Here is a 24,177-nt window from a genome sequence, read left to right on the forward strand (position 1 = left end):
CGTTGTGCATGGCAGAGATGCGAGTGAGCGGTCGGATCCCTCCTCCCTGCTGCTCCGCCGGCCCCTCTGTCGCTTTAAGTCCTGCCCCTCAGAGCCAGCCAACAGCAGCTGTTCCATATTCATCAAGCCCTTGAGTCTTAAAGAGCCCTATCCCGAGCATGGAAAGAGTCATTCCTCTCGCATCGCACTCTCATGCTCTCTCCATCTTAGCGCTCGTCCCGCTGCTGCTGCCTGCGCTTCTCTGTCTCTCACCCCCTTTTTACCTCTCTGCCTATCTGTCCCTCCCCCCTTTCTCTCTCTCTCTCCCTCTCCCTCTCCCTCTCTCCCTCTCTCTCCCTCTGTTATAGACACATTCACTTACATACACTCAGACACACACAGTTTCTCTCTCTCTCCCTCATATATATATATATATATATATTTATATAAACACACACACACATAACACACATGCTCAGGCACACACACTCAATCCATCAGAGTCTGACATACCTGTGCAGACTTGGGGGGAGCGGTGCTGGAGGGGCTTTTCGGCAGCGTTGTCTCTGAGGGTGCTCTGCTCTCATTTGGGGAAGAAGCGGGTCTCAGTTGTTTTCTCTTTCCTCTTCCTCTCATTCCTGGAATGCTTAAACTGGACTGATGGACATTTCAGAACTTTGTCTTCCAGACCCTCTCAGCTATCATAACCAGTAGGTGCACCCTGTTTCTCCTTCCTCCTTTCACTTTTCTTTATAACAGCTATTGTAATGCATTTTACTTAGTTTTTCTCTTGTTTTTTTTTTCTTCTTCGTGATCTTTTGTTGTGTGTTTTGAAACCTCGCAAGTCTAGATGCTGAACTTTTTTCCTGTTAAAACTAATGCGCTATTCTTTCCTGTGTTTTTTTTTTTTCTTTTAATCTACTCGCTCCACTGACTTATACCGTTAAATATCCACTTTTCTCGTGCTCATTGTTGTGAGGGATTTTAAGTCGGGTTGGACTTGACAGTAGAGCAACAGAGCAGGTGCAGCTGAGTGCGTGTCTGAGTTATTGTGTGAGTACATCATGTGTGCTCGTCTTCATGGATATCATTCGGAGCATGGCCGATTGATTTATCTTGCACCTCTGCAAAATGTGTTTTTTTTTCTTTCTTTTTTTTTTTTTTCTCCGTAAAGATAACTGTCCGGTTAGGTTCAGAGCTCTTTTGGTGATGGCTTTGTTGCAAGAGTCGGCTGCCCGGGCACAATGAGAATAATGTTGTGAGAAGATGAGATTAACGTGAATCCGTGGAATTGGAAGGGATAAATGACATGGTGTAATATATATTTGTATCCAGGGAAAGATGAATGAAAGGACCCTGTAACCTCAGTGAGCCGGTAGGTCTGTCCCAGCCAGCGGCACGCCAGGCAAGCTGCTGTCTCAACAGCCTCCTGCTGCTCTGGACTCACAGCGCCTTCACGCTGGAGCTGTCCAACAACAGCTTACAGTTTAAAACTAAATAAATCATCTTTACCCCCATTTACTAACATCAATTTGCTTTTATTCCTGATATGATTTTTATCTTAATTACAATACCGTTTTAAAGAACCATACAACAACAAAAAACTAGGGGAAAAAAAACATGAACTAAAGTTTATTGTTGATGTCTTTTTAATGAATAATGCTGTCACGTGCATAGTATAAGAACATGTGCAAAAGTACCGTTGAAATTTTCAGCTAATTCAACACGTCATTAATTCTAGACATTCACAGTTTTCTGCCTCAGAATATGTAAGAAAAAGAATTGTCTTATTATGTGGATTTTAATTAAAAGTTTAGTGAGTTCTTTTAAATTATTATATCTAGTAATATTGTACAATTTCATTATTTAGTATGCTCTGTTATTTTATTTCTTATTTTTAAGTGGTTAGATTTTAAAACAGTACACTTACTGAAAAGCCTTTGTTTAACACAGTCCAGTGTTATTTCAGAGAGGAATTCTGTTAGTGTAAAAAACAGCTTTTCTTAGTTTTTACTTTGAGACTTAATCACTGCAAATTCAAAAAGTCATTCTTAGAAACAGGTTATTATATTTCACAAACAATCGAAGCAATCATTTATACATGCACTTTTTTCTAATCACTAAATTGCAAAATCAGCAGAAACAAAGTGGTTTTATGTTTAGTTATATTTCTCTGTTTGTTATGTTTGTTTCTTTATCCCCTAATTATGAATGCACTACAACTACGCTGAAGCAAATCTTTAAACTACTATATATCACATTTTAATATTCATTGACCATGTATTATTTATTTTTCAAGTAATTTCCTCCACACATGCAGTTTCCAGGCAGTATTTAATTACACTCGTCACACAAAGTGAAAACTCAAACTCAGAATCCTTGTTTAAAAAGCATTTCAGAAATGTGTTACATTTTTACTCTTTCTCTTTAAAAAAGTTAATAAAACTGTATGGGAAAATTATTTTCTTTTATTTGAAGTGTTTTTTGTTTTTGTTTTTTTATTCCCTGAAACATCAGTTACGCATTTGTAATTTCACTTTAGATACAATGTTGTTGTGTAATCATTTTTAATTTGTACTAAATGAAAAGAAATGCTCATTGATATTTAATGTGGTCCTAAACAAGAAAGAAGTTCTATTTTTTCACGTTATTCTCATCAAATTTGGTTGAGACAAATATCCTATTTTATGAGGGTGGAAAAAAGAGGGAATTTCCCTCTTTCAGAGCTGAGTTGTGAGCAGGAATTAATGTAAATTGTAATTTCTATGAATGGAGTATGTGTAACATTATATAAATATATATATATTCTTTTGTATATCCTAAATTTAAAAATATGTCGCATTTGAAATGTGGAAAATGATTAGCATGATCCCAGCCTCATGTCTGCCAACAGTTTACATGTTTTATCCCGGCAGCTACAGCAGTGGCTCAGTCCTGCTAATGGTTGACTGGTATTTGAAGCCTGTGACTGGACGTGGCCGTGGTAGTTGAACGAGAGGATGTGTGGGACGTTTGTGTTCTAGGTGTTTGTGGCAGTAATGTTATGGAGGAATCGCTTAAGAGTGCGTTTAATCTACTCAAGGGTGCTTCATCAGACTGGAATCAGATGGTGTTAGAGTTTTTTTTCTTTTAAATACCGACACACTCCCTTTGTTTCTCCTCAGATATGCTACAGATCTATAAGCCCATGACTGTTAGCAAGTATTCATAAAAGGCCACTTTCATCACAGTTGTTCTCTCCTTGCCACTTGCTCATTACATCACCCTGTTGATGTTACTTTTGCTCGAGTGCTTTAAGTTTAAAGAACTCTCTGTTCGTGCAGTGAGATGGTGAGTGTGTGCGCGCCTGCCCATTGTGCATCTTGTGTTGCAGCGACTTTTCCCGCTGCTCAGAAGTCAGTTACGGCTGCCAGAGTGAGCTCCTCGGTAATTGCTAGAAAACACCAGATTTGAGCGGCAGTGAATTGAGATGTGACTTCTCTCATTTCTAAATGCTCTATCAGCACCCATGCTTTCCTTAAGCCGTGGCCGAGCCTCTGCAACAAACTAACAAGGCTATCCAATTTCCCCTTGGTGAAATAAGAGCTTTTTAATGTATTTTTAGAGAGGCAGAAAGAAGTTAGCACACTGTGATGAATTAGATTTCAATTTATTTGACTTTATTCCCAGCTTGCTGCATTAGAGCCTGCAAACAGCCATCTCTAGCAGTCCGTCCACTTGATTCTTATTAGGTTTCAGAAAACAAGGCGAGGGAATTGCATTAGTGTATCTTAAGTTAAAAGCTCTTTGCTCTTTGACCAAGTGTTTCATTGTTATTGGGTTAATCACATTTTTGCTGTCTTCATGGAGATGCTATCACAGGCTAAAGGCAGTGGTGGGTAACCAAAGCAGCCGCACACAGACACTATCCAGATGGGATCAGCTTACGGTAATTTGGTTTCGGAATACATTACCGGAAGAGGCTCCCAGGCCGAGGATGGCCACCGTGCTACGAGCCAGGAGCTGGCGGCCTCTGTAGCTGCAGCCAGCCCACCTGTCCCACTCCCGCACTTCTTATCTCGCAGAGCTTTTAGGAGGTGTTGGGATGTTTGTCTTTTACAGGAAATCTTTTGTGCTTTGAGTTGAGTTTGTTGCAGAATTCTAAATACTTCTTCCTTGTACCAACAGGGCTTTGTTGTCCAATTCATTAGAGAGATTCCTGAGTCCAATGGCCACGCTGGAGCCCTCTCATTTCTGGTACATATATTACTTCTTTGTAAATATTTCACTCAGCTCAGGCTGAGCTTGGGGGGGGACTACTCTGCAGCTCCAGAGGTCTTCAGGTTCATAGATGTCAGCCTGTCGCTTTGTCTGGCTTTTAAAGAGCAGCTGCATCCTTTGGTGCTTCATTCTCTGTTGTCAGTTACTGATAAAATAATAGTATAAAACCACATAACGCACAGACTCCTTCTTTTAAAAACCAACTGTATTTCTCCATCTGATTATGTTTTAAATTCTTTGTAAATCTTGTCATACTGTAGCGTTTTCTTTTTGACACCTGCAAACATGGGCATGGCTTTACTGCACAAGCGTAGCAGCATGATATGCTTAGGAAGATCTCTGTGGCGTAATAACATGCTATCGACTTGAGATCTCATGTCTGGCCTTCACACCTCTCGCTGATTTCCCACCATGCCCCACCGGCCGTGTCACAACATCCACCTGCATGGAAACCACCAGCCATCTCTGCATGCGTCCCTCCTGATTTCCTCTTCCATAGTAACCTTGGACACCTCCACCGCAGTGTGAGAATCTGTTTAAAAATAACCAGCTCCATTAGTCTAGAAGGATAATGCTAGCCTATGTGGGCTCTCATGCCCTTGTGGCAGCAGAGTGCTATCACTGACACGGTGCGTCAGCACTTCTTCCTGTTGCTCCATCGTTGAAGGGCTCCTCTTCATTTGCTCACACATGCACGTATACAGGTATTCACACACACGCAAACAGTAAAACACAGAAGCTGCGAAAAAATACCCGAGTACGAGTACTGAGTACGGCACCCGAAAGCACTCAAAGTAAAGTTTGCCGTGTTAATTTAGATGACGACTCCGCGACTCTTGGAGACAAATTCCAGGTTTTTCTGTAATCACGCTTGGTTAGAAAATGTGATGTAAGGTGGGTAACTATATGGGTGTTTATCAGGGAAGGCTATTGGTATTGAGCGGTCAGTTGTTTGAAGGTTATGTTTCAGAGCAGTAATTGAAATGCAAAATAACATTAGGATCGATGGTTAGCTTTGTTTATTTATGAAATCAATATTGAAACCATCCGTCACAGTAGCAGCTCTGATTCTCATTGACAGCTTCACCTAGTCGTCTGTGCACGGCCCGGCCGAGCCTTGCAACCATCACAGCTTTTAGAGCAGGCGCTTCCTTTTGTCATCACGCTTTGGAAAGATGAGTTTGAAAGAGTGCACAGCTGGACAGAAATCTCAGAGGCACGCATGGCGTCATCAAATGCTCTGGTACATTTGAAAGTCTGATGCAGTGTGAAGACTTCATGGATGTGTCTCAGAGAGGGAATGTCACTCAGATTTTTTTCCCAGCGGGTGCAGAGTGGACTAATATCCAGTCATTGACATGTAGAGACGTAGTCCAGGGTTTTATTGAATTAGGCTCAGCTCTTTTGTTTTTGTCTCACGCTAGATACCCAAATCAGTTGCTCTCCTCTGCAAAGCTTTCACTGATTCAAATGAAATAAATAAAAAAAAACATCAGAAAATTAAATCCTAATTCAATTACACTATCAGGCTCGGATCTTACTCTCTTGTAACGCACTTATTTAATATGTAAACCTACAGTTTTTTAAGTATGAGACAGTGTACGCACCTGCCTTCAGATTATATAGCTGCGTGTGTGTGTGTGTGTGTGTGTGTGTGTGTGTGTGTGTGTGTGTGTGTGTGTGTGTGTGTGTGTGTGTGTGTGTGTGTGTGTGTGTGTGTGTGTGTGTGCGTGCATTTGCCTCTTGGTCACAAAACACGCTCACATTAAAACGTCTTCCCATGAACCTACCCCTACAGCACTAAGTGGAATCAAATGGTCACATTGAGTGACTGGCTGTTGAACCTGCGACATGAGCTGCATGGCACATTTACATTGCACCCCCTCACCCCTCTCGCATTAATTCAGGAAATATCCCCCAAAGTTTAATTATTCCTGAATGGTGTGATGGTGGACACTAGTGTATAAATCAGTTAGGCCCACCCGCCTTTTTATTACCAGCACTATTTATGGAGAATGTGTGGCAGCTGGTAGAGATGAGCCTGTAAAAAGCTAGAGGCTATTGCTACGACTGCCTCGACTGCCGTGGCGTGTGACAGTCATAACAATGGAGTTTTGGAGTAACATGAATTCGCTGAGCAGTTGTTTGAAACATGCACTTCAGACGGCATTTGAAATGTGAGAAATCTAGTTGCATCGCAGTTTTAATCGTACCTGTGAGCCGTGATTATACACTGACTGTAAGCCCGTGCAAACATTGACACGTCTGATTGTGCTGAAATCATCCCCGCCCGCCCTGCCTGATAAACCTGCAGATCTTGGTTATTAGTTGGGTTTGTTTTGCTTCTTTTTTTTTTTGCCTGGTGTATTTGTGCATGTGTGTACTCATGTGCTTGCTTTCCTGTTTGTTTATGTTTTGCTCTTCCTCTGATGAAGAGGATAATTTATGGAGGAGGCAGGATTTGCTCTTTGTTTTAAGCAGGTAGCCCCCCCCCCCACCCCCCAAAACAAGGACAGCCCATCAGCAGAAGATTAATGAAGTAATTTCATGCATGGCTCTATGCCTCCGTCCCCCTGTATGAACAGTGACTGTGTCTAAACCTGTGATTTACACTGGACTGTGTTAAATAGCCTTAACGCTCTATAATAATATTTCTCTCTGTTTGTGACACACACAAGGTAAAAAAAAGAATGAAAAACATGCAACTCAATCAGGAAAATCCCCAAACTTTCTAATAAAAGACATATTAACACGATAAGTTTCTGTTTTTAAGTTTAAATGATGCCTTTTCAACGATCACGGGAAGGATATGCTGCCTGACGTTAAGGAATTTGTCTAGCTTCAGCTTTTTTCCCCTTTTTACTTATAGTTTTAAGATGTTGTTTCTAGTGAATTAGTTCGTTAGTGATTGGCGACAAATTACTCAGGATGCGCTGAGGATATAGTGATGACGGCATCATGAGGAAAGACATTCTGGGAAAAGCAGTATCATGTAAACATTCATTTATTATTCATCACACAGTCTGTTTCACCGAAGAGGAAACTATCAAAAGCAGAGAAATTGGACATTTAAACATCTCTAGTGAAGGAGGAAAGAACCGCCAAAGCTTGTCAGGACGACAGCAGGAGGTGCTGTGATCCTGACGCCGGTGTATCAGCAACGCGTGTGAGATGTTCTTAATCACACCAAGCTTTGGCGTACACTGGCTTTTATGATCAGTTGACTTTCATTACTTTTTGTAGTTCTCTAGAATAGGGATGGGCGGTATGGACTAAAAAATGTATCACGATCATTTCTGGCATTTATCCCGATAACGATAAAAATTACGATAAAAAAAAAATACCAATTCAACTCCACCTTTGTAACTATAAATCTATCACCACATTCAGTCTTTGGAGCCAAAACACTGCTCTAAAAGATACTAAATGTCATCAATGAGATTCTTTCTTTCTTTGTTTGTTTTTCTTTCGTTCTTTCTTTTTTTCTTTCTTTCTTTCTTTCTTGCTCATTTCTTTCTTGCTCATTTCTTTCTTTCTTTCTGGCTCATTTCTTTCTTTCTTTCTTTCTTTCTTTCTTTCTTTCAGGCTCCTTTTTTTCTTTCTTTCTTTCTTTCTTTCTTTCTTTCTTTCTTTCTTTCTTTCTTTCTTTCTTTCTTTCTTGCTCATTTCTTTCTTTCTTGCTCATTTCTTTCTTTCTTTCTGGCTCCTTTTTTTCTTTCTTTCTTTCTTTCTTTCTTTCAGGCTCCTTTTTTTCTTTCTTTCTTTCTTTCTTTCTTTCTTTCTTTCTTTCTTTCTTTCTGTCAGGCTCCTTTCTTTCTTTCTTTCTTTCTTTCTTTCCTCCCTTCCTTCTACCCAGCTTTACACAAAAACATCATCAACGGGAATTTATCATTTTTACCGCGAGATGACAAATTCTTACCGTGGGGAATTTTTTTGACGGTTTATCGTGAACGGTAAAATATCGCCCATTCCTACTCTAGAAGGTGCCACATGATGGATGAATGAAAACGAATATTTTCAAATGAAAATGCGGAATTAGAAAATCTGATACCAAATGTTCTGTATGGCAGGCTGGAATTACCCCTGAACGTCTTTTTTTTTTCTTTTTTTTTTTTCATGCGGTACGTTGAGCTGTTCTCTTCAATTCTGAAGAGAGCTTTTCCACTGGGTCCACGTAGATTAACTCCTTGCTCTCCGTCTTTACACAAGCCTCCCGCATCCCCCCCACTGACAGTAGCTCTATCATTAGCCAGTTGCTTCCGTCAACATCCTGAAATCAGCCCCTCATAAGAACTAGATCTGCCCAGTGCGGCCCAGACAGTTTACGTCAGACAAACAGCAGCGCCCCGTATCACCAGAGGCCCGTTCTTTCCTGCCAGCAGCATCTCTCCAACAGGAAGGAGCAAGCACGGGGGCAGGGGGGGGTCGGGGGGATCAATAGATGTGATCTGCTTCTTGGCCAGCTCTATCCTGTGATGCTGCTGGAGCAGGGCTCATGTTTTCGTACCGGAGTGAGCTCATGGCTTTATAAAGACTACAGTGACATCGCTGTGAAACAACTAAATATAATCCTCTGCTGCACACTGAAAAAACTTAATTACCCAGCCTGCAGAGCAGCGACTCCACCCCCCCCCCCTCCTTTGCTCCAAGAGGTAACCCTGCACCAGCCCAAAGCCTCCCCACTATCGATCTAGGTTCTTCACTCCCCATTGGAACGATAAACACTTCTTTCTCTGTCTCTTCTCGCTCCTCTCTTCATGTATCTCCATGCTCGCTTTCTCTTTCCCGCTCTTTCTGTTATTCCGTCCCCTTGACTTCCCCCCCGTGTTTGCTTCCGTATATCTGCACATCATAAATCTCTGTCAGCTTCTCCTGAGTGTCTGGTATATTTGTTAATAAAGAGGCGCCTTCTCTTACTCAAGGTTCACCCCCTCTTCTCCGTCATCTCTCTGCCCGAGCAGGACTAATGAATGAGAAACTCCAAAATTAAGAGCCTCTCCCTCATAGATTAGAATTGGTCCCTCTGGAATGCCGGGATTGCCGTCGTACTAATCAAAGCCGTCCACGAACCCTCTCACCCCGGGATATTTCCATCTCTTAAATTCTGTCTGATGCAGAAATGCACAATCAGACATTTGTGCTGGTTCACATTGGCCTGAGAATCTTTTGGCTCCTCTTTCCTTTAATGGTTATTAACCTGGAACTGGTTTCTCCCTCAAAAAAGGCATCGTCCATATTTTAGCTAAGCATGCTTTGGAATGTGCATCTCTTCTTTCAACGATGGGGGCTGTATTTTGTTCCCCTTTTTTCATTACCGCACCCTAGGAATGGGTGATGTTTTACCGTTCACGATAAACCGTCAAAAAAATTCCCCACGGTAAGAATTTGTCATCTCGCGGTAAAAACGATAAATTCCCATTGATGACGTTTTTTGTGTAAAGCTGAAGGAAGAAAGAAAGAAAGAAAGAAAGAAAGAAAGAAAGAAAGAAAGAAAGAAAGAAAGAAAGAAAGAAAGAAAGAAAGAAAGAAAGAAAGAAAGAAAGAAAGAAAGAAATGAGCCTGAAAGAAAGAAAGAAAGAAAGAAAGAAAGAAAGAAAGAAAGAAAGAAAGAAAGAAAGAAAGAAAGAAACAAAGAAACAAAGAAACAAAGAAAGAAATGAGCCTGAAAGAAAGAAAGAAAGAAAGAAAGAAAGAAGAAAGAAAGAAGAAGAAGAAAAGGAAAGAATTGAAAGAAAAGAAGAAAGAAAATAACAGAAAGAAAGAAAGAAAGAAGAAGAAGAAAGAAAGAAAGAAAGAAAGAAAGAAGAAGAAAGAAAGAAAGAAAGAAAGAAAGAAAGAAATGAGCCTGAAAGAAAGAAAGAAAGAAAGAAAGAAAGAAAGAAAGAAAGAAAGAAAGAAGAAGAAAGAAAGAAAGAAAGAAAGAAAGAAAGAAAGAAAGAAAGAAATGAGCCTGAAAGAAAGAAAGAAAGAAAGAAAGAAAGAAAGAAAGAAAGAAAGAAAGAAAGAAAGAAAGAAAGAAAGAAAGAAAGAAAGAAAGAAAGAAAGAAAGAAAGAAAGAAAGAAGGATAAATTCCCTTTGATGACGTTTTTGTGTAACAAACATGGCGGATCTGAGAGCGAGATTGATTTATAGTTAAAGGTGGAGTTGAATTGGTATTTTTTTAACGTCATTTTTATCGTTATCGGGATAAATGCCAGAAATGATCGTGATACATTTTTTAGTCCATACCGCCCATCCCTACCGCACCCCTGAAGTGAGCATAAACATGGAGCACCTTCGGTTTTTGTTCAAGCTTCTGAATGTATTTCTCTGACACTAGTGAGCCCGTGCAGATTTTGGTCTCCATTTTTCCAAAAAAAATGGATGGCTGGAATGGGCGGCCGTGTGTGTTGGAGCGGTAAAAAGCAGCAGTGGCCCCCGGAGGAGAGGTCACCATCACAGCTGCCAGTGGGTCTGGCTGTGGTGGGGAGGCTGAGCCGGGCTGAGTGGAGGTCTGTCAGGAGCTAATTGAGTTCGTCCTACCAGCGCTGACTCTGGGGCCGGTGGCTTATCAGGCCACATCGCCCGGGGCCCTCGAGACAGATCTGCCCCTACTGGGGCATCTGATATCACCGTCACCCTGCCTTCAGATGTCAACCCCCCACCATCAACCCTTTCCCCCTCACTTACACAGTCTGATCAGGTAGCAAGGGATGTGACAGTCTGGGACGAGGTGAGCAAATGTTACTTTTTCTTTTTTTCTTTTTTGGCTTCTGGTGGCACTTTGAGTAAAAAGATCTTTACTCGCTGTTTGAGCTAAGTCTCGGGAAGAGGTTTGGTCTTGTGATTTAAACATGAAAAAGAGGGAGCGCTGGAGTCACACAGAGCACAGAGGGCGATGTCAGCGTCCTCCTGCAGCGGGCAGGTAGCTCTCAGCAGGAGTACTTGCAAATTAGACCAATTAGATTCCGGATTCTCTACATCTTTACAACAGTGTCACCCAATGTTCAGAGTTTTGCTTGCAGGCGAGGGAAAAAGCGTTGACGACGAGAGGAACTAGCCTCCGCGATCCTTCTTTTGGAAGTCGGGGAACGGCGAGTGCGAGACAACCTGCCAGATCGTTAGGCCAGCTAATCCTGGTCACGGCAGCACCAGTGGAATGATATTAGGGATCTGAAATGCTGTTAGGAGGGCCAGGTGGAATCAGATTAAAACCAAACTGCGCAGTGTGCAATTGCAGGCACATAACTTACTACTCAGCATGAATTTTGATCGGTACAAAGGGAACAAAAGGAGGAGGAACAGAGAGAGAAAAAGAGCGAGGGTGAGATACTGTGTCTTAGAAGAGTGCTGTTCCTTTGGGCAGCCAGGCAGCAGAATTTGAAAAAGCTCTTACCTTGAGGAAGGAAGGAAGAACTATAGATTTACAGCATCAAGTCTCAGATACGTCTACAAACCCTTTCCTGTCTGCTCCATCTAAGAGGCACGCAAGCTAATTAGTACCTAAATATACTCAAATTATTTATGGGAAATATTGCTGCTGTCAAAATATTTAATGCTCTAATTCATTTTACCCATACAGTTGTATTTATAGATTTAAATTGGACCTGTCCCAGTAGAAATTACAAATATTTATAGAAATATTTTAGACTATTTGATTAATACGCCAGGTTTAAGTGGTTAATATTCCCTCAGTATCATTAATCAATATATGGAGTCTTGTTAAAAACATAAGCATAGTGGTGGTATAATGTGTCATAGCAGAATGAATTAAGGAGATTCTAGCCGGCACATTTATTATAGATGACCACATTGAGCTGGAGGGGAAACAGTTAAGACACTTATGCAATTATGCTAAGTGTCACCCCAAGGATGGCCTTTGAACCGAGGTTAAGCTTACCCTGAATTTGTGAAATAAAAGCTAAATGGAGCCATCTTGCACTCCCGTGTTTTAATATATAGCCTTTAATAAGCCAAGTGCAGGTGCCCTATCGTGCAGGTGCCCATATCCATCTGAAACATAGAGCATAAAGCAGATGAACACAGAGCCGCGCATTAATTTATATGAATGCAATCTGCATTCATTATCGAGAGCAGCCCAAGTTCTGTTTTCCAAAGAGAGGAGAGGAATTTGATTTCCTTATTACTGGGAGGATGTTGAGGAGTAAATCTGGCCGTGCATTGTTTAAACTTAGCGCAAGTGAAAATAAACTGTAAATTGGATAACATGCTTGAACAGAGTGGAGGCTGAGTATTTGTTTTATACAGTGGAGGCATTTTATTGTAAGAATGATTCCAGGAGAGCTCGGGCACGAGGGCTTATTCCACAAGGTCAACGGTTTTAACAGGGGGCATTTTCTTTTTTTTTTTATTATTTATTTCAGCAGTTAACCTTTTTGTGAATTTCCAGAAGTGGTAGGCACCTGGAGCACCGATGAATATACATGACAGCAGGGAGGGAAACCCAGGAATGAGATTTAATTTGACACCCTGACCCCCATCTCCACGAGACCAGGAAGACAGGGTGAGAAAATAAGGTTGACCCACTGACCCTGAACCCCTCCGTCACCCATCCTCACAATTAAATCAGCCTGAGAGAGCAGGAAGCTGTCCGGCCAGCCAATAGGGGACACTGCAGCAGCAGCCTTTCATTTCCTGTTTGTGCACTGAGATGGACAGCTGTTGTCCAATCAGACAGTTATATCACAGAAGGAAACACCCCATTCTCCCTCTGCTGATGGTAAACTGACAAATATGTAAACTAGGGCTGAAACGATTCCTCGAATAATTCGAGTAATTCGATTACAAAAAATGATCGAGGAATTTTCTCTGCCTCGAGGAATCGTTTAATTTTGCAGCTCAAAGCAGGTGTTTCGCCCGGACTACGTTTAATGTGGCACAATGGGCTGACGCCACGCACGTAATCTGTTCCCGCTACAGTTTTAACTAAAAGAAAAGGCAGAAAATGTCAGAAAAATAAAAACGTAATAAAGCTAACTGGGTAGTTTTCAGTTTTATCTCTGTAGTCATTGATGGATAAAACAAGTAGCACTGGTGGCTAATGTGCTCCAATACAGCAGGGCTCAGAATTATATTTTGAACACTGCCAAAACTCAATATCTTATACTTGAACTTAAAACTTAACTAGAACTTAAAATCTGCTTGACACAAATGAAAGTTCAATAGAAACACGTGTGAAAAACACCTAACCTTTTAAGTGATGTGTGTTATCAGGTGTAATGGCATTTTTAGGTTAAAATAAGAACATTTCTTGGTAAGATCCATAGTTTTTTGAGTGAAGGCAGTGAATTTGGTCGACTGGTGTAAGTTCAGTATATTTATAATTGCTCTTTAACTAAACAAAAATATGTTTTATCCGATTACTCGATTAATCGATGGAATTTTCAGTAGAATACTCGATTACTAAAATATTCGATAGCTGCAGCCCTAATGTAAACGCCACCATGAGTTGGCATCATGTTGATGGAACTAAAGCACAGCTCGGTTCGTTTGGTTGCAACTCTGTAGGAACCTTGTATCTATATTTGCATAAACTTTGCAAGGCTCGGTTTTGCAAACACAGGCAAGTGCCTTTCCCCCCTCTGCATGGTGCCTAATGCAAAGGCGCGTGTGTTTATGTTAGTGTCTGACCTCGCCTTGACCGTAAGAGTTGATTGTGACTACACGGCATCCCCAATACACTGAGTAATTCATCTCCTCTTCTTGTTCACCTCTTCACTTCACTCTCTGCAAAAATCACAGCAAAATGTGTTGAGGCCTGTTTTTTCCCCCCTCCATTGTTCACCCAGTGCAATTTCAAGTTAAAGGTTATAGAGCACGACTGAAATAGATTTATATGGGCATGGAAGGCTTCAGAGTGCATTCTGTGGCCGCAGCCAAAAGGCTGCACTTTAGTCTGCACACGTTACAGCATTAGATTACATGTACTCCAAAATACAGTTATTAGGCAGACAGTGAAAAAGTCAATATCTTGCCATCATGTTTCCGTTTGGTTGACTGCTGACTCAAGGAGACAAGCCAAGGTCCGCTGTGCTTTCTAAACTATTGAGATGCCCCCCTCCCCATCATGATGTACCTTCAGTGTGTGTGTGTGTGTGTGTGTGTGTGTGTGTGTGTGTGTGTGTGTGTGTGTGTGTGTGTGTGTGTGTGTGTGTGTGTGTGTGTGTGTGTGTGTGTGTGTGTGTGTGTGTGTGTGTGTGTGTGTGTGTGTGTTAGGTTACTGTGCTCCCTCTTCCTCCCGCTGTCTCTCATTCTCTTTGACTTTCCTCTCCGTGTGCGTTCTGATTGGATGGGGAATGTGTGTGTGGTCGTTTTGTGTATTTGTTCTCCGGAGCACTTTAACAGCTGCTGTAGCGTGTGGCTAATGAAGCACTTAGGCTCCGCCCCCTGGTTGACTGCTTTATGGGGGATGTTCGGACACAGTGACAAGAGAATAGACACTTTCACAGAAAAAAAGAGGAGACAAAAATACCCCTGTTGTAACCGTGGTGGATATGGGATTTAAATGTAATTGCACAGCTACATGAAATTTATCAAATGCCTGTTCTCCTGTATTTTTATACATTTTTATATTTTGTGAGTTGTTTATCAAGGCTTGTCTTTTTAAGAGATCAGTCTAGATCAGGGGTCGGCAACCCAAAATGTTGAAAGAGCCATATTGGACCTAAAACACAAAAAACGAATGTCTGGAGCCGCAAAAAATGAAAGGTCTTGTATAAACCTTAAAATGAAGACAAATGGTGAAAGGAGAAATGTGGAGAAAAAAGTCAAAATGTGGAGAAAAAAGTCAAAATTTAGAGAAAAAAGTCAAAATGTTGAGATTAATGTTGAAGTACAATCTCGAGAAAAAAGTTCAAATGTTGAGAAAAAAGTCGAAATGTTGAGAAAAAAGTCGAAATGTCAAGAAAAACATTTTTTTAATGTTGAGATTAAAAAGGAAAGGAAAAAGGAAGAAAAAAAGAGGAAAAAAAGGAAAGAAAGAAGAAAAAAGAAAAAAAAAACAAGAAAAGAAAGAAAAAAAGGAAAAAAAGAGAAAAAAAGAGAAAATAAAGACAAAGAAAGAGAAAAAAAGGAAGAAAAAAAGAAGAAAAAAGGGAAAAAAAGAAGAAAAAAGCAAAAAAAAACAAGAAAAGAAAGAAAAAAAAGGGAAAAAAAGAGAAAAGAAAGAGAAAAAAAGGAAGAAGAAAAAGAAGAAAAAAAGAAGAAAAAGGGGAAAAAAAGGAAAAAAAGGTGAAACATTTTTGAAAAAGCTCCAGGAGCCACTAGGGTGGCGCTAAAGAGCCGCATGCGGCTCTAGAGCCGCGGGTTGCCGACCCCTGGTCTAGATTAATGAGCTCTAGAAAACAAGAAGTCTTGTTCCAATAAAAGAGCATTTATCTTGTGATTATGATGATTATTATTACAGTCCTACTTTGTACCTGTTTGCAATGTCATTTGGCGCTTCTGTTACTCCACTAGTGGATGAGTTTTGTGTGTTTTGTTTCTTGTGAAATCTCCTGAACGTCTCTACTAATCATTTTCACCATCTTCTCCTCCTCCTCCCCTCCCGGCTCCCCCTCTCCCTCACCCCCCTTCAGGCTGCTGAATAGAATGGCCGCTGATGAACGGCATCTCCCCTCCAGCTGTGGGTCCTACATCAAGACAGAGCCATCCAGTCCGTCCTCGGTCATCGACACAGTCAGCCACCACAGCCCCAGCGGCAACTCAGACGCCAGCGGAGGCTATGTCAACGCCATGAACAGCCACTCCAACGGCCTGGACTCCCCCCCTATGTTCACCCCCGGCGGGCTCGGCGCCGGCACCTGCCGCAAGCGCTACGATGACTGCTCCAGCACCATCATGGAGGACTCGTCCATAAAGTGCGAATACATGTTGAACTCCCTTCCCAAGAGGCTGTGCCTGGTCTGTGGAGATATAGCCTCGGGGTATCACTATGGGGTGGCCTCTTGTGAGGCCTGCAAAGCCTTTTTTAAAAGGACAATACAAGGTATTTTCCTCCCTTTAACTAGTTATTGCATCCCATGTTGCTGCATGACCAGACACAAAAACACCCTCCATACATGACGTGTCTGGCTTCCCAACGACACTGAAACTGAAACACACTCAACCGCAGCCGGTCACTATCTCAGGGAATGGAAGATGTGGTCTTTACTTTCCCAGACCAGCCACCGTTAATGAAAAATGAAAAAAAAAATGAAAAAACTTGCAGGCATTTAAAAAAATATATCACACAACTGTACATTTTACTTGACCATTAGCTAAACAAGTACCGTATATTCTGGACTATAAGCCGCACCTGCATATAAGCCGCACCTGCTCTATTTTTAAAAAAATAATTAAGAAAAGATACACAAGCCGCAGATATTTATGTTGTTAGATTAGATATTTACTACATGTACAGAAGGATTTTGAACTGTAAATGATGTACATGTTTGTACCTAAATAGATCCTTTCCTAACAGTGTCTTTTAACACGGCAGCAACTTTGCTGATTAAAACGGGACAGAACCAAGAGAAAATAACCGTTATTTATTTATCTGTTTGAAATCTGCTGCTATCTGCTAAAGAAGAAGTAGCGTATTCTTTTTTGCATTTATTTTGTCTTAGTTTTGATTCTAATTCCGTTTAGAGCGCCCCGAGTGGTGGAAGAAAAATCCACAGAATAGCCGCACCTTTGTATAAGCCGCATGGTTCAAAACCTAGGAAAAAAGTAGCGGCTTATAGTCCAGAAAATACGGTAGTAACTATGATGGCGTCATTTGTCAGGATTGGTGGCGTCTGTTGGACACAGTGATCAGTCAGAGGTCAGACCTGGTGGAGTGGGGGGGGCATGTTTATCCACATGCAATTGGGAAGGGGGGCTCAGAAACATTCTTCATTATTCTTGTCCTGTTTTTCGTGTGTGCGCGTGTGTGTGCGTCTGGGGACGAGGGTGGCTATCTGCAAGGCATGATGTATCGTAGCTTCTCATTAGAGAGGCAATGACAGGCCCCCCACAGTGAAACCATGCGCTCTGCTCCAGATTAATCAGAAGGATGAAGATATTGTTGAGCCTGAAAAAAATAAATAAATCTGCACAACAGGCACAGCTGCTCAGGACTAAGCTCTGCTGGCTTAGTAGAGGAATACATCCGGTGGAAAAATGAAATAAAGAACATCAAATGAGCCAAAGGGTTTGGTTTGGTGGAAGAAAATAGGATTTGGGTTTTTCAGCTCAAAGCCAATGACATCCTTCATCTTTTGGTTACATTTTTCTCCAGCAAATGATTGCAGGAATTATGTGGAGAACAGGCTGTCTGACTTGATGTGAGGTGTTGATTTTGGACCTTATAGCCCTATCAACTTTAGACAGTCTATGTACCTTTTGCAGGCAAACAAAAGCATTAGGCCAAATCCTCCTGTTTACCCATGCTGCCATCAGCAATCCTGTCTATTGACAAAAGATGAACATTTTCTCTCAAGTAACATAGCTGGGCTTTTGTCCCCCTCAGTAAAAGTACACTGACGGCAACACAATGGAACAGAAAAGAGGCATTGGGGAAAGAAAGAGACATCTTAAGTGGAGCAATGGCTCAAACAATTAAGAGCAAGGTACATAAAAAAAAAAAAAAAAAAAAAAAAGAATTGAAAGCTCCTCTTTTTTCCGCCCTCACTTTGCATTGTCGATTTGAAATCCCTCTCTTTCTCTGCTTGGAGGGCTGCCTGTAATGGAGCTAATCTGCTGTCGTTTGTCCGAGCCACAGGAGTTTTGTCAATAACAATCAGCGTTTGGAAAGTGTAATTAAGGCCGAGGCTTTTCATTAGGAGGAAGGGAGGGGGCCGTCTCCAGGGACGGGCATGCCAATTAGAAACTCAGGCACGCGTCGCCGGGTAATTTCAGGGAAAGGAGGGGAAAAAAACCCAGGACTTCTTTAGATTGGAGAGGGACCCTGCTGCTCTTTCAGAGGAGAGGAGGAGAAGCTTAATGGCATAATAATCAGACAGGGGTCCCGAGCAGAAGAGGCGGGAGGAGGACGCAGGGACTTTTTTGGGAGGGGGGAGGTGAAAGCCTTTCCGAAATGATGAAAGAAACACAAGCAGCCCTGCCAGAGTAAAACGAAGGCAGTAAATCGCAGAATGTGGAGCCCCTTGAAAAAAATGAAAGAGTGCTGTTGATGAGAACTGATTAATTAAAGGAATAACGAGGCAGTCAAGGGTGGAGTGTGAGACGGCCCACTCTAATGAGAAGAAAACAAAGGAGCTGTCTTTCCCGGGCCTTTATCACATTGTTGTATAACACTTGGGGCAAATACGCTAAGTTCATGTCAACCATGTACATGACAATTTCTTTATCCCCCTTTGCTCACTTTGTGATATAGCATCTTATTCTTATAACATATACCGTATTTTCTGGACTATAAGCCGCTACTTTTTTCATAGGTTTTGAACCATGCGGCTTATACAAAGGTGCAGCTATTCTGTGGATTTTTCTTCCACCGCTCGGGCGCTCTAACCGGAATTAGAATAAAAACTAAGACAAAATAAATGCAAAGAAGAATACGCTACTTCTTCTTTAGCAGATAGAAGTAGAAGCAGATTTCAAACAGATAAATAGATGAATAAATACTGGTTATTTTCTCTTGGTTCTGTCCAGTTTTAATCAGCAAAGTTGCTGCCGTGTTAAAAGACAGTTAGGAAAGGATCTATTTAGGTACAAACATGTACATCATTTACAGTTCAAAATGGTTCTGTACATGTAGTAAATGTCTAATCTAACAACATAAATATTTGCGGCTTGCATATCTTTTTTTTTAAATAGAGCGGCTTATATACAGGTGCGGCTTGTATATCTTTTTTTTATTGTTTTTTTAAAAATAGAGCGGATGCGGCTTATATACAGGTGCGGCTTATAGTCCAGAAAATACGGTAGATATAAAATATCACATATAATCTTTATTTTTTTGAAAATGTTTATAGATGACATCTCACATTTATGCACCTAAATCTCCTTCACCTGCCTTCCAGCCTCCTTTGGCGGCCGATGCCCCTACCTTTTCAACAAAAGCAGATAGCAAATCCATCTTCTGTCACCTATTCATCCAGTGAAAAGCCCCTTGAACTCAAACGTGGAGATAGTTGCATTAGTCAAGGCCAGATCCAAATTAATGTCAACCTGGATCTCCATCCATCCTAGAAATATCCCGGTCCTCATTGCTCCCTTATCACCCTCCCCCCCAACCCCGACATCACTGCATTTCACGTACCCCCCACTAATCAAAAACATAAATGCCTTATTGAACCATGTTTTCTTCCCATTTTGAACCCAAGTGTAAAATCACTTGAAAACCAACTGAACTCAGGTGCCCTCTTTTATATGAAGTAATAGACCTTGACAGTAAGCCTGTAAAAGTCGGTTTAGATTTTGATGAGAAATACCTGCCATTTTACTGTAATTTACTTACAAGACCTGACTTTCCCCTCTGTGCCCTGGCATGGGTCCTGAAAAGCCATAAAATAGATTGAGACAGATACTTATCAAGAGAAAAAGGAGGGAAATCTTTTTCTTGTCCTTTCACTCTGTAATGTTATTGGTAACCATGCCATAACCTCTGTAAAGACAGATAAACTCCAGCATGGCCCTCGGGTCAAAGAGGTTCCCGTCGGTGTACTTAATTTGTGAAGATGAAACTTGCCTCGCTGTGACACTATGTCTCTGCGTCGTATTTGAATGTCACTTAAGCGCGTGCACCGTTTGAAGCGGGAATCTGCTGTGACTATAAATCCCCATTTTAAACAAAGCACTTATGTGCCACTTTGTTTAACCATTCCTCACCATACTTTAATGCTACAGAACATGAGGAAGAAAAATCTATCAAATTAATTCATCCCTCTGTGTCTTTTATTCCTTTAACCCCTTCAGAGTCTTGAGATTCAGCACAGTTTAGAAAAATTCACTGTGACTCAGTTCATTTTAGTTTATTTCGCTAAAACACGAGCTCTCCAGGGAAGAGCGAGAAAACAAACATCTCAAAGTGAGCTATGAAAAGCTGCTCAATCTTAATGACTCTACAGTATATCAATAATGTCTAAATAAGTATATATAAATGTAAATGACTATGAATTTTTTTTAATTCACCTTGAACTTTAATGATTAATAGTTAACCTTAAAAATACAGGTTTATTTTGTAAAAAGTGTAAATGGAGTGTTTCACATAATATGCACATTTCTGCATTTACAAATATCAACAACGAAGGCAAATCTTCAGCATAATCAGCCGTTACTTGGTTTGTGTTTTAATTCCTGGTCTCAAGGCCGGAGTTTTAACCTATAACCATGCTGATAAAACCAATCTCCGAGTGTATTTGGACGTTAGGACATGGGACAGTATGTGTTCGTCTACTGAAACAATCTCCGATCTAAATTTAAACCAAACGTGGGGATGCGGAATTCCTGTATCCAGCCTTCACTCCGCACTGAGCTATGAGAAGCCCCCTCTGACAGAACATCAGATGAACACGGAGCTTGACAGGACAGGTGGATACGGCAGCATTTGTTTTTTGGTTTCTGGAAAAATGGCTGTGACAGAGCCAGTGAAGTTACCCACGTGCACGGTTCGTGCACGTGTACCGGACACCCCTGTCAAGTAGGAGAGGGAGTGAAGCACCTTTCTGCGCTGCTGAGTTGGGCCATGCAAACAAACTTGCAACACAGCCTGCATGCATCACAGTCGCACTTAATATAAAGTTCACATTTAAGCGCTTTTGTCATGTTTGTAATCAGAATATATTTTGAACTTATTTAGCAATTTACATGAAAATTGCTGATTGGTTGGTGCATAATGGATGAACAAACAAAAAAGACCCTGAAGTATTAAGTCCTGCGGGTTAGTACTGATTGCCTCCTCCCATCTTGTGGCAAATGGATAGGATTATTATGGTCTGTTCTGCTATGACAACAGAAAATAGACAGAGGAAAGGCAATCAGAGCTCATCAGCCGCTTCTCTCACACCTTTATTTACTCCAATCCCGAAGAGATGATGAGAATTAGCATAATGATTTCTAACCCAGATATAAGGAGGAATTTCTAATTATTTATAACATCTAGGGACCCTCCACTTGATCTGTCCAATAATGTTAACATAATTGCATAAGTTGTCAGAGGGTGTTGGAGGGCCAGTGGAGGAACGCCGTCGGAATATTACGCAGTTTTCTGACAGAAATGCAGGGAGAGGGTCAGAGCTGTGCAGCAGCTGCAGGATGAGATGAAACACAGACGTGTCCGCAATGTTCGTCTGTCAGTTAAAACAGAGAAGATATGACATAAACTCTTTAAAAAAAAGCATGCTAGACTCAAAGAAAATTCAATAGCACAATGTTTACTTACATGTACTTTATTGGATGAGGAGCAACATATATATATATATATATATATATATATATATATATATATATATATATATAAACCATAATGCTAACATTCAATCAAATTTGGACTCAATCATGTTTTTTCCTAAACAGACTCGTGCAATAGATTAAAAGAAAAGTTTAGAAGGATATCAATGTCAAAAGCTTAAAAGCTGAGAGCCCGCTCTCAATGAGGATGATACAAATTCGTGGGCTTGAAGCAACAATTACACTGAAACCGTGTATTGAGACCCCCTGAATACAGTAAAATGTAGGGAGCCGGGCAGAAGCGGAGGTGCTGCCACACATATCCTGCCCTTTCTGTTGCTAATGCTAGGGTAGAGCAGAGCGTGCTCCTTTATTGTGTGGCAGTGAAACTCTTTTTCATTGCTCCGTCCTGGAATCAGACGCTGCAGCTGAATAATGCATAAGGTCCTCTTGCCTGTACACTATGTAAATAGTCAACAATAGCGACAGTGGTAACAACAGGTTTGGGTCTGCAGGAGTATTATGTAAAGTGGTCAGCGGCAGTGTGTCTGGCTCTCCAGCCCTGCTATTGAGGCGGTGGCGGGTTCCGTGCGAGCGCAGGGGGACACGGTTTGCGCCCGGGGCCTGGAGGGGACACGCGCAGAATTAATGAGGCCAATTTAGTGCCGGACCGGAGTGGTATCCACCGAACAGTCCTGAAGGACCATTGTAGTTTCACCCCTAACCCCTACCCTTGCCTCCTACTTCCACCTCTCCTCGCGCTGTGGCCCCGAGTGCTGGGAAGTACTCCCTGAAGGACACGCGAGTCACCTGCACACGCCAGAAACACACTCTATAGGAATACATATGACTATAAAAGTGCAAATTTTAATCCGTACGAGATGATTTATTACCGGCCGTGTGATGACGGAGCACAAACGGGTGGTAGTTGCTAACAGTTATTTATAGTTTGCCTTTATTGCTACAGGGAAATGCTTGTTCTTCACAATGTTTTGCAATTTCCAATGTCTTTCCTCTTATACTTCTCTTCAGGTAATATAGAATACAGCTGTCCAGCCACAAATGAATGTGAGATCACAAAACGGAGACGCAAGTCATGTCAAGCTTGTCGCTTCATGAAATGCCTCAAAGTGGGGATGCTCAAAGAAGGTAAGAAGAGTAAGAACATTTTTATTATTCTTACACCCACAAATACACATACAGAATTTCAACATCACACAGTTGCTTTCATCATAGTTTCTCTTTTTTTTTTTTCTTTCTAAGTCCCAGATTGCCTCAGCAATCAGACGCAGAGTATTTTTCTTTCTCCGCCTCGTACATACACAGCAGTAAATAATGTGCAGTTGAGCTGGGGACAGAAATATGCTGAATAGGTTGATCGTGCCCGTCTGAGTAATAGAAATGTAACAGTATTCCTCTTGGAAAGGCTCGCACCGAGTCCCTGAGCACACACACCCGCCACAGTTTCAGCTCTCCCTGGCATATTGATCCACTAAATGTTTTCCGAACATCTCAGCTCTCTTCCTGTGGATGGTTTTTTAAAGTCACGCCAGCAGGGAATTCAGCGACAATTAAACATGCTTCAGATGGATTTGTCTGGCCGGGGTTTCTTCCCCCTCTCCCCCCCTGAGACCCCGGCCCCGGTTCCCTTTCCTGGGTACTTTTCTGCTCTTCTTCACCCCACTGCATCGGTGGATGCATCCTCACCTGAGCTCTTTCTGTCTCTGTCACCGTTTCACTTGTTGGTTGCTTCAAGGAGGCAAAAAAACAGATGAATAATGAAAGATATCTGGCTCTGAGATTAAATAATAGAGGTGATTTTTTTTCTTAAGTGTTCATTTTTTAAGTGCTGATATGTGTGTATGTGTGTGGTAGGGATGGGCGGTATGGACTAAAAAATTTATCACGATAATTTCTGGCATTTATCCCGATTAACGATAAAAAGGACGATAAAAAAAAACAAAAAAACAATTCAACTCCACCTTTTTAACTATAAATCTGTCACCACATTCAGTCTTTGGAGCCCCCAAATCACTGCTCTAAAAGATACTGAATGCTACAAAACGTCATCAATGGGAATTTATCTTTCTTTCTTTCTTTCTTCTTTCTTTCTCTTTCTTTCTTTCTTTCTTTCTTTCTGACTCCTTTCTTTCTTTCTTTCTGGCTCATTTCTTTCTTTCTTTCTTTCTGACTTATTTCTTTCTTTCTTTCTTTCTTTCTGGCTCATTTCTTTTCTTTCTTTCTTTTCTTTCTTTTCTTTCTTTCTTTCTTGCTCATTTCTTTCTTTCATTCTTTCTTTCTTTCTGGCTCATTTCTTTCTTTCTTTCTTTCATTCTTTTATTTCTTTCTTTCTTTCTTTCTTTCTTTCTTTCTTTCTTTCTGGCTCATTTCTTTCTTTCTTTCTTTCTTTCTTTCTTTCTCATTTCTTTCTTTCATTCTTTCTTTCTTTCTGGCTCATTTCTTTCTTTCTTTCTTTCTTTCTTTCATTCTTTTATTCTTTCTTTCTTTCTTTCTTTCTTTCTTTGTTTCAGGCTCATATCTTCGTTCCTTCCTTCCTTCCTTCCTTC

At 41.2% G+C, this 24,177-nt stretch overlaps 1 protein-coding gene across 1 annotated transcript in view; it reads left to right on the forward strand.

Moving 5' to 3' along the window:
* The first annotated feature begins 212 nt into the window (after positions 1-212).
* esrrb (estrogen-related receptor beta) overlaps positions 213-24,177 on the forward strand; it is a 41,258-nt gene continuing 17,293 nt past the window's right edge. Inside the window, exons 1-4 of the mRNA XM_061743296.1 lie at positions 213-689; positions 4,147-4,215; positions 15,817-16,226; positions 22,643-22,861. Coding sequence (XP_061599280.1) covers positions 640-689; positions 4,147-4,215; positions 15,817-16,226; positions 22,643-22,861 — 748 coding nt within the window. The 5' untranslated portion in view covers positions 213-639. The remainder of the gene's footprint in view (positions 690-4,146; positions 4,216-15,816; positions 16,227-22,642; positions 22,862-24,177) is intronic.

Source organism: Cololabis saira, chromosome 16, assembly GCF_033807715.1.
Source record: "Cololabis saira isolate AMF1-May2022 chromosome 16, fColSai1.1, whole genome shotgun sequence".
Classification (NCBI taxonomy): domain Eukaryota; kingdom Metazoa; phylum Chordata; class Actinopteri; order Beloniformes; family Belonidae; genus Cololabis; species Cololabis saira.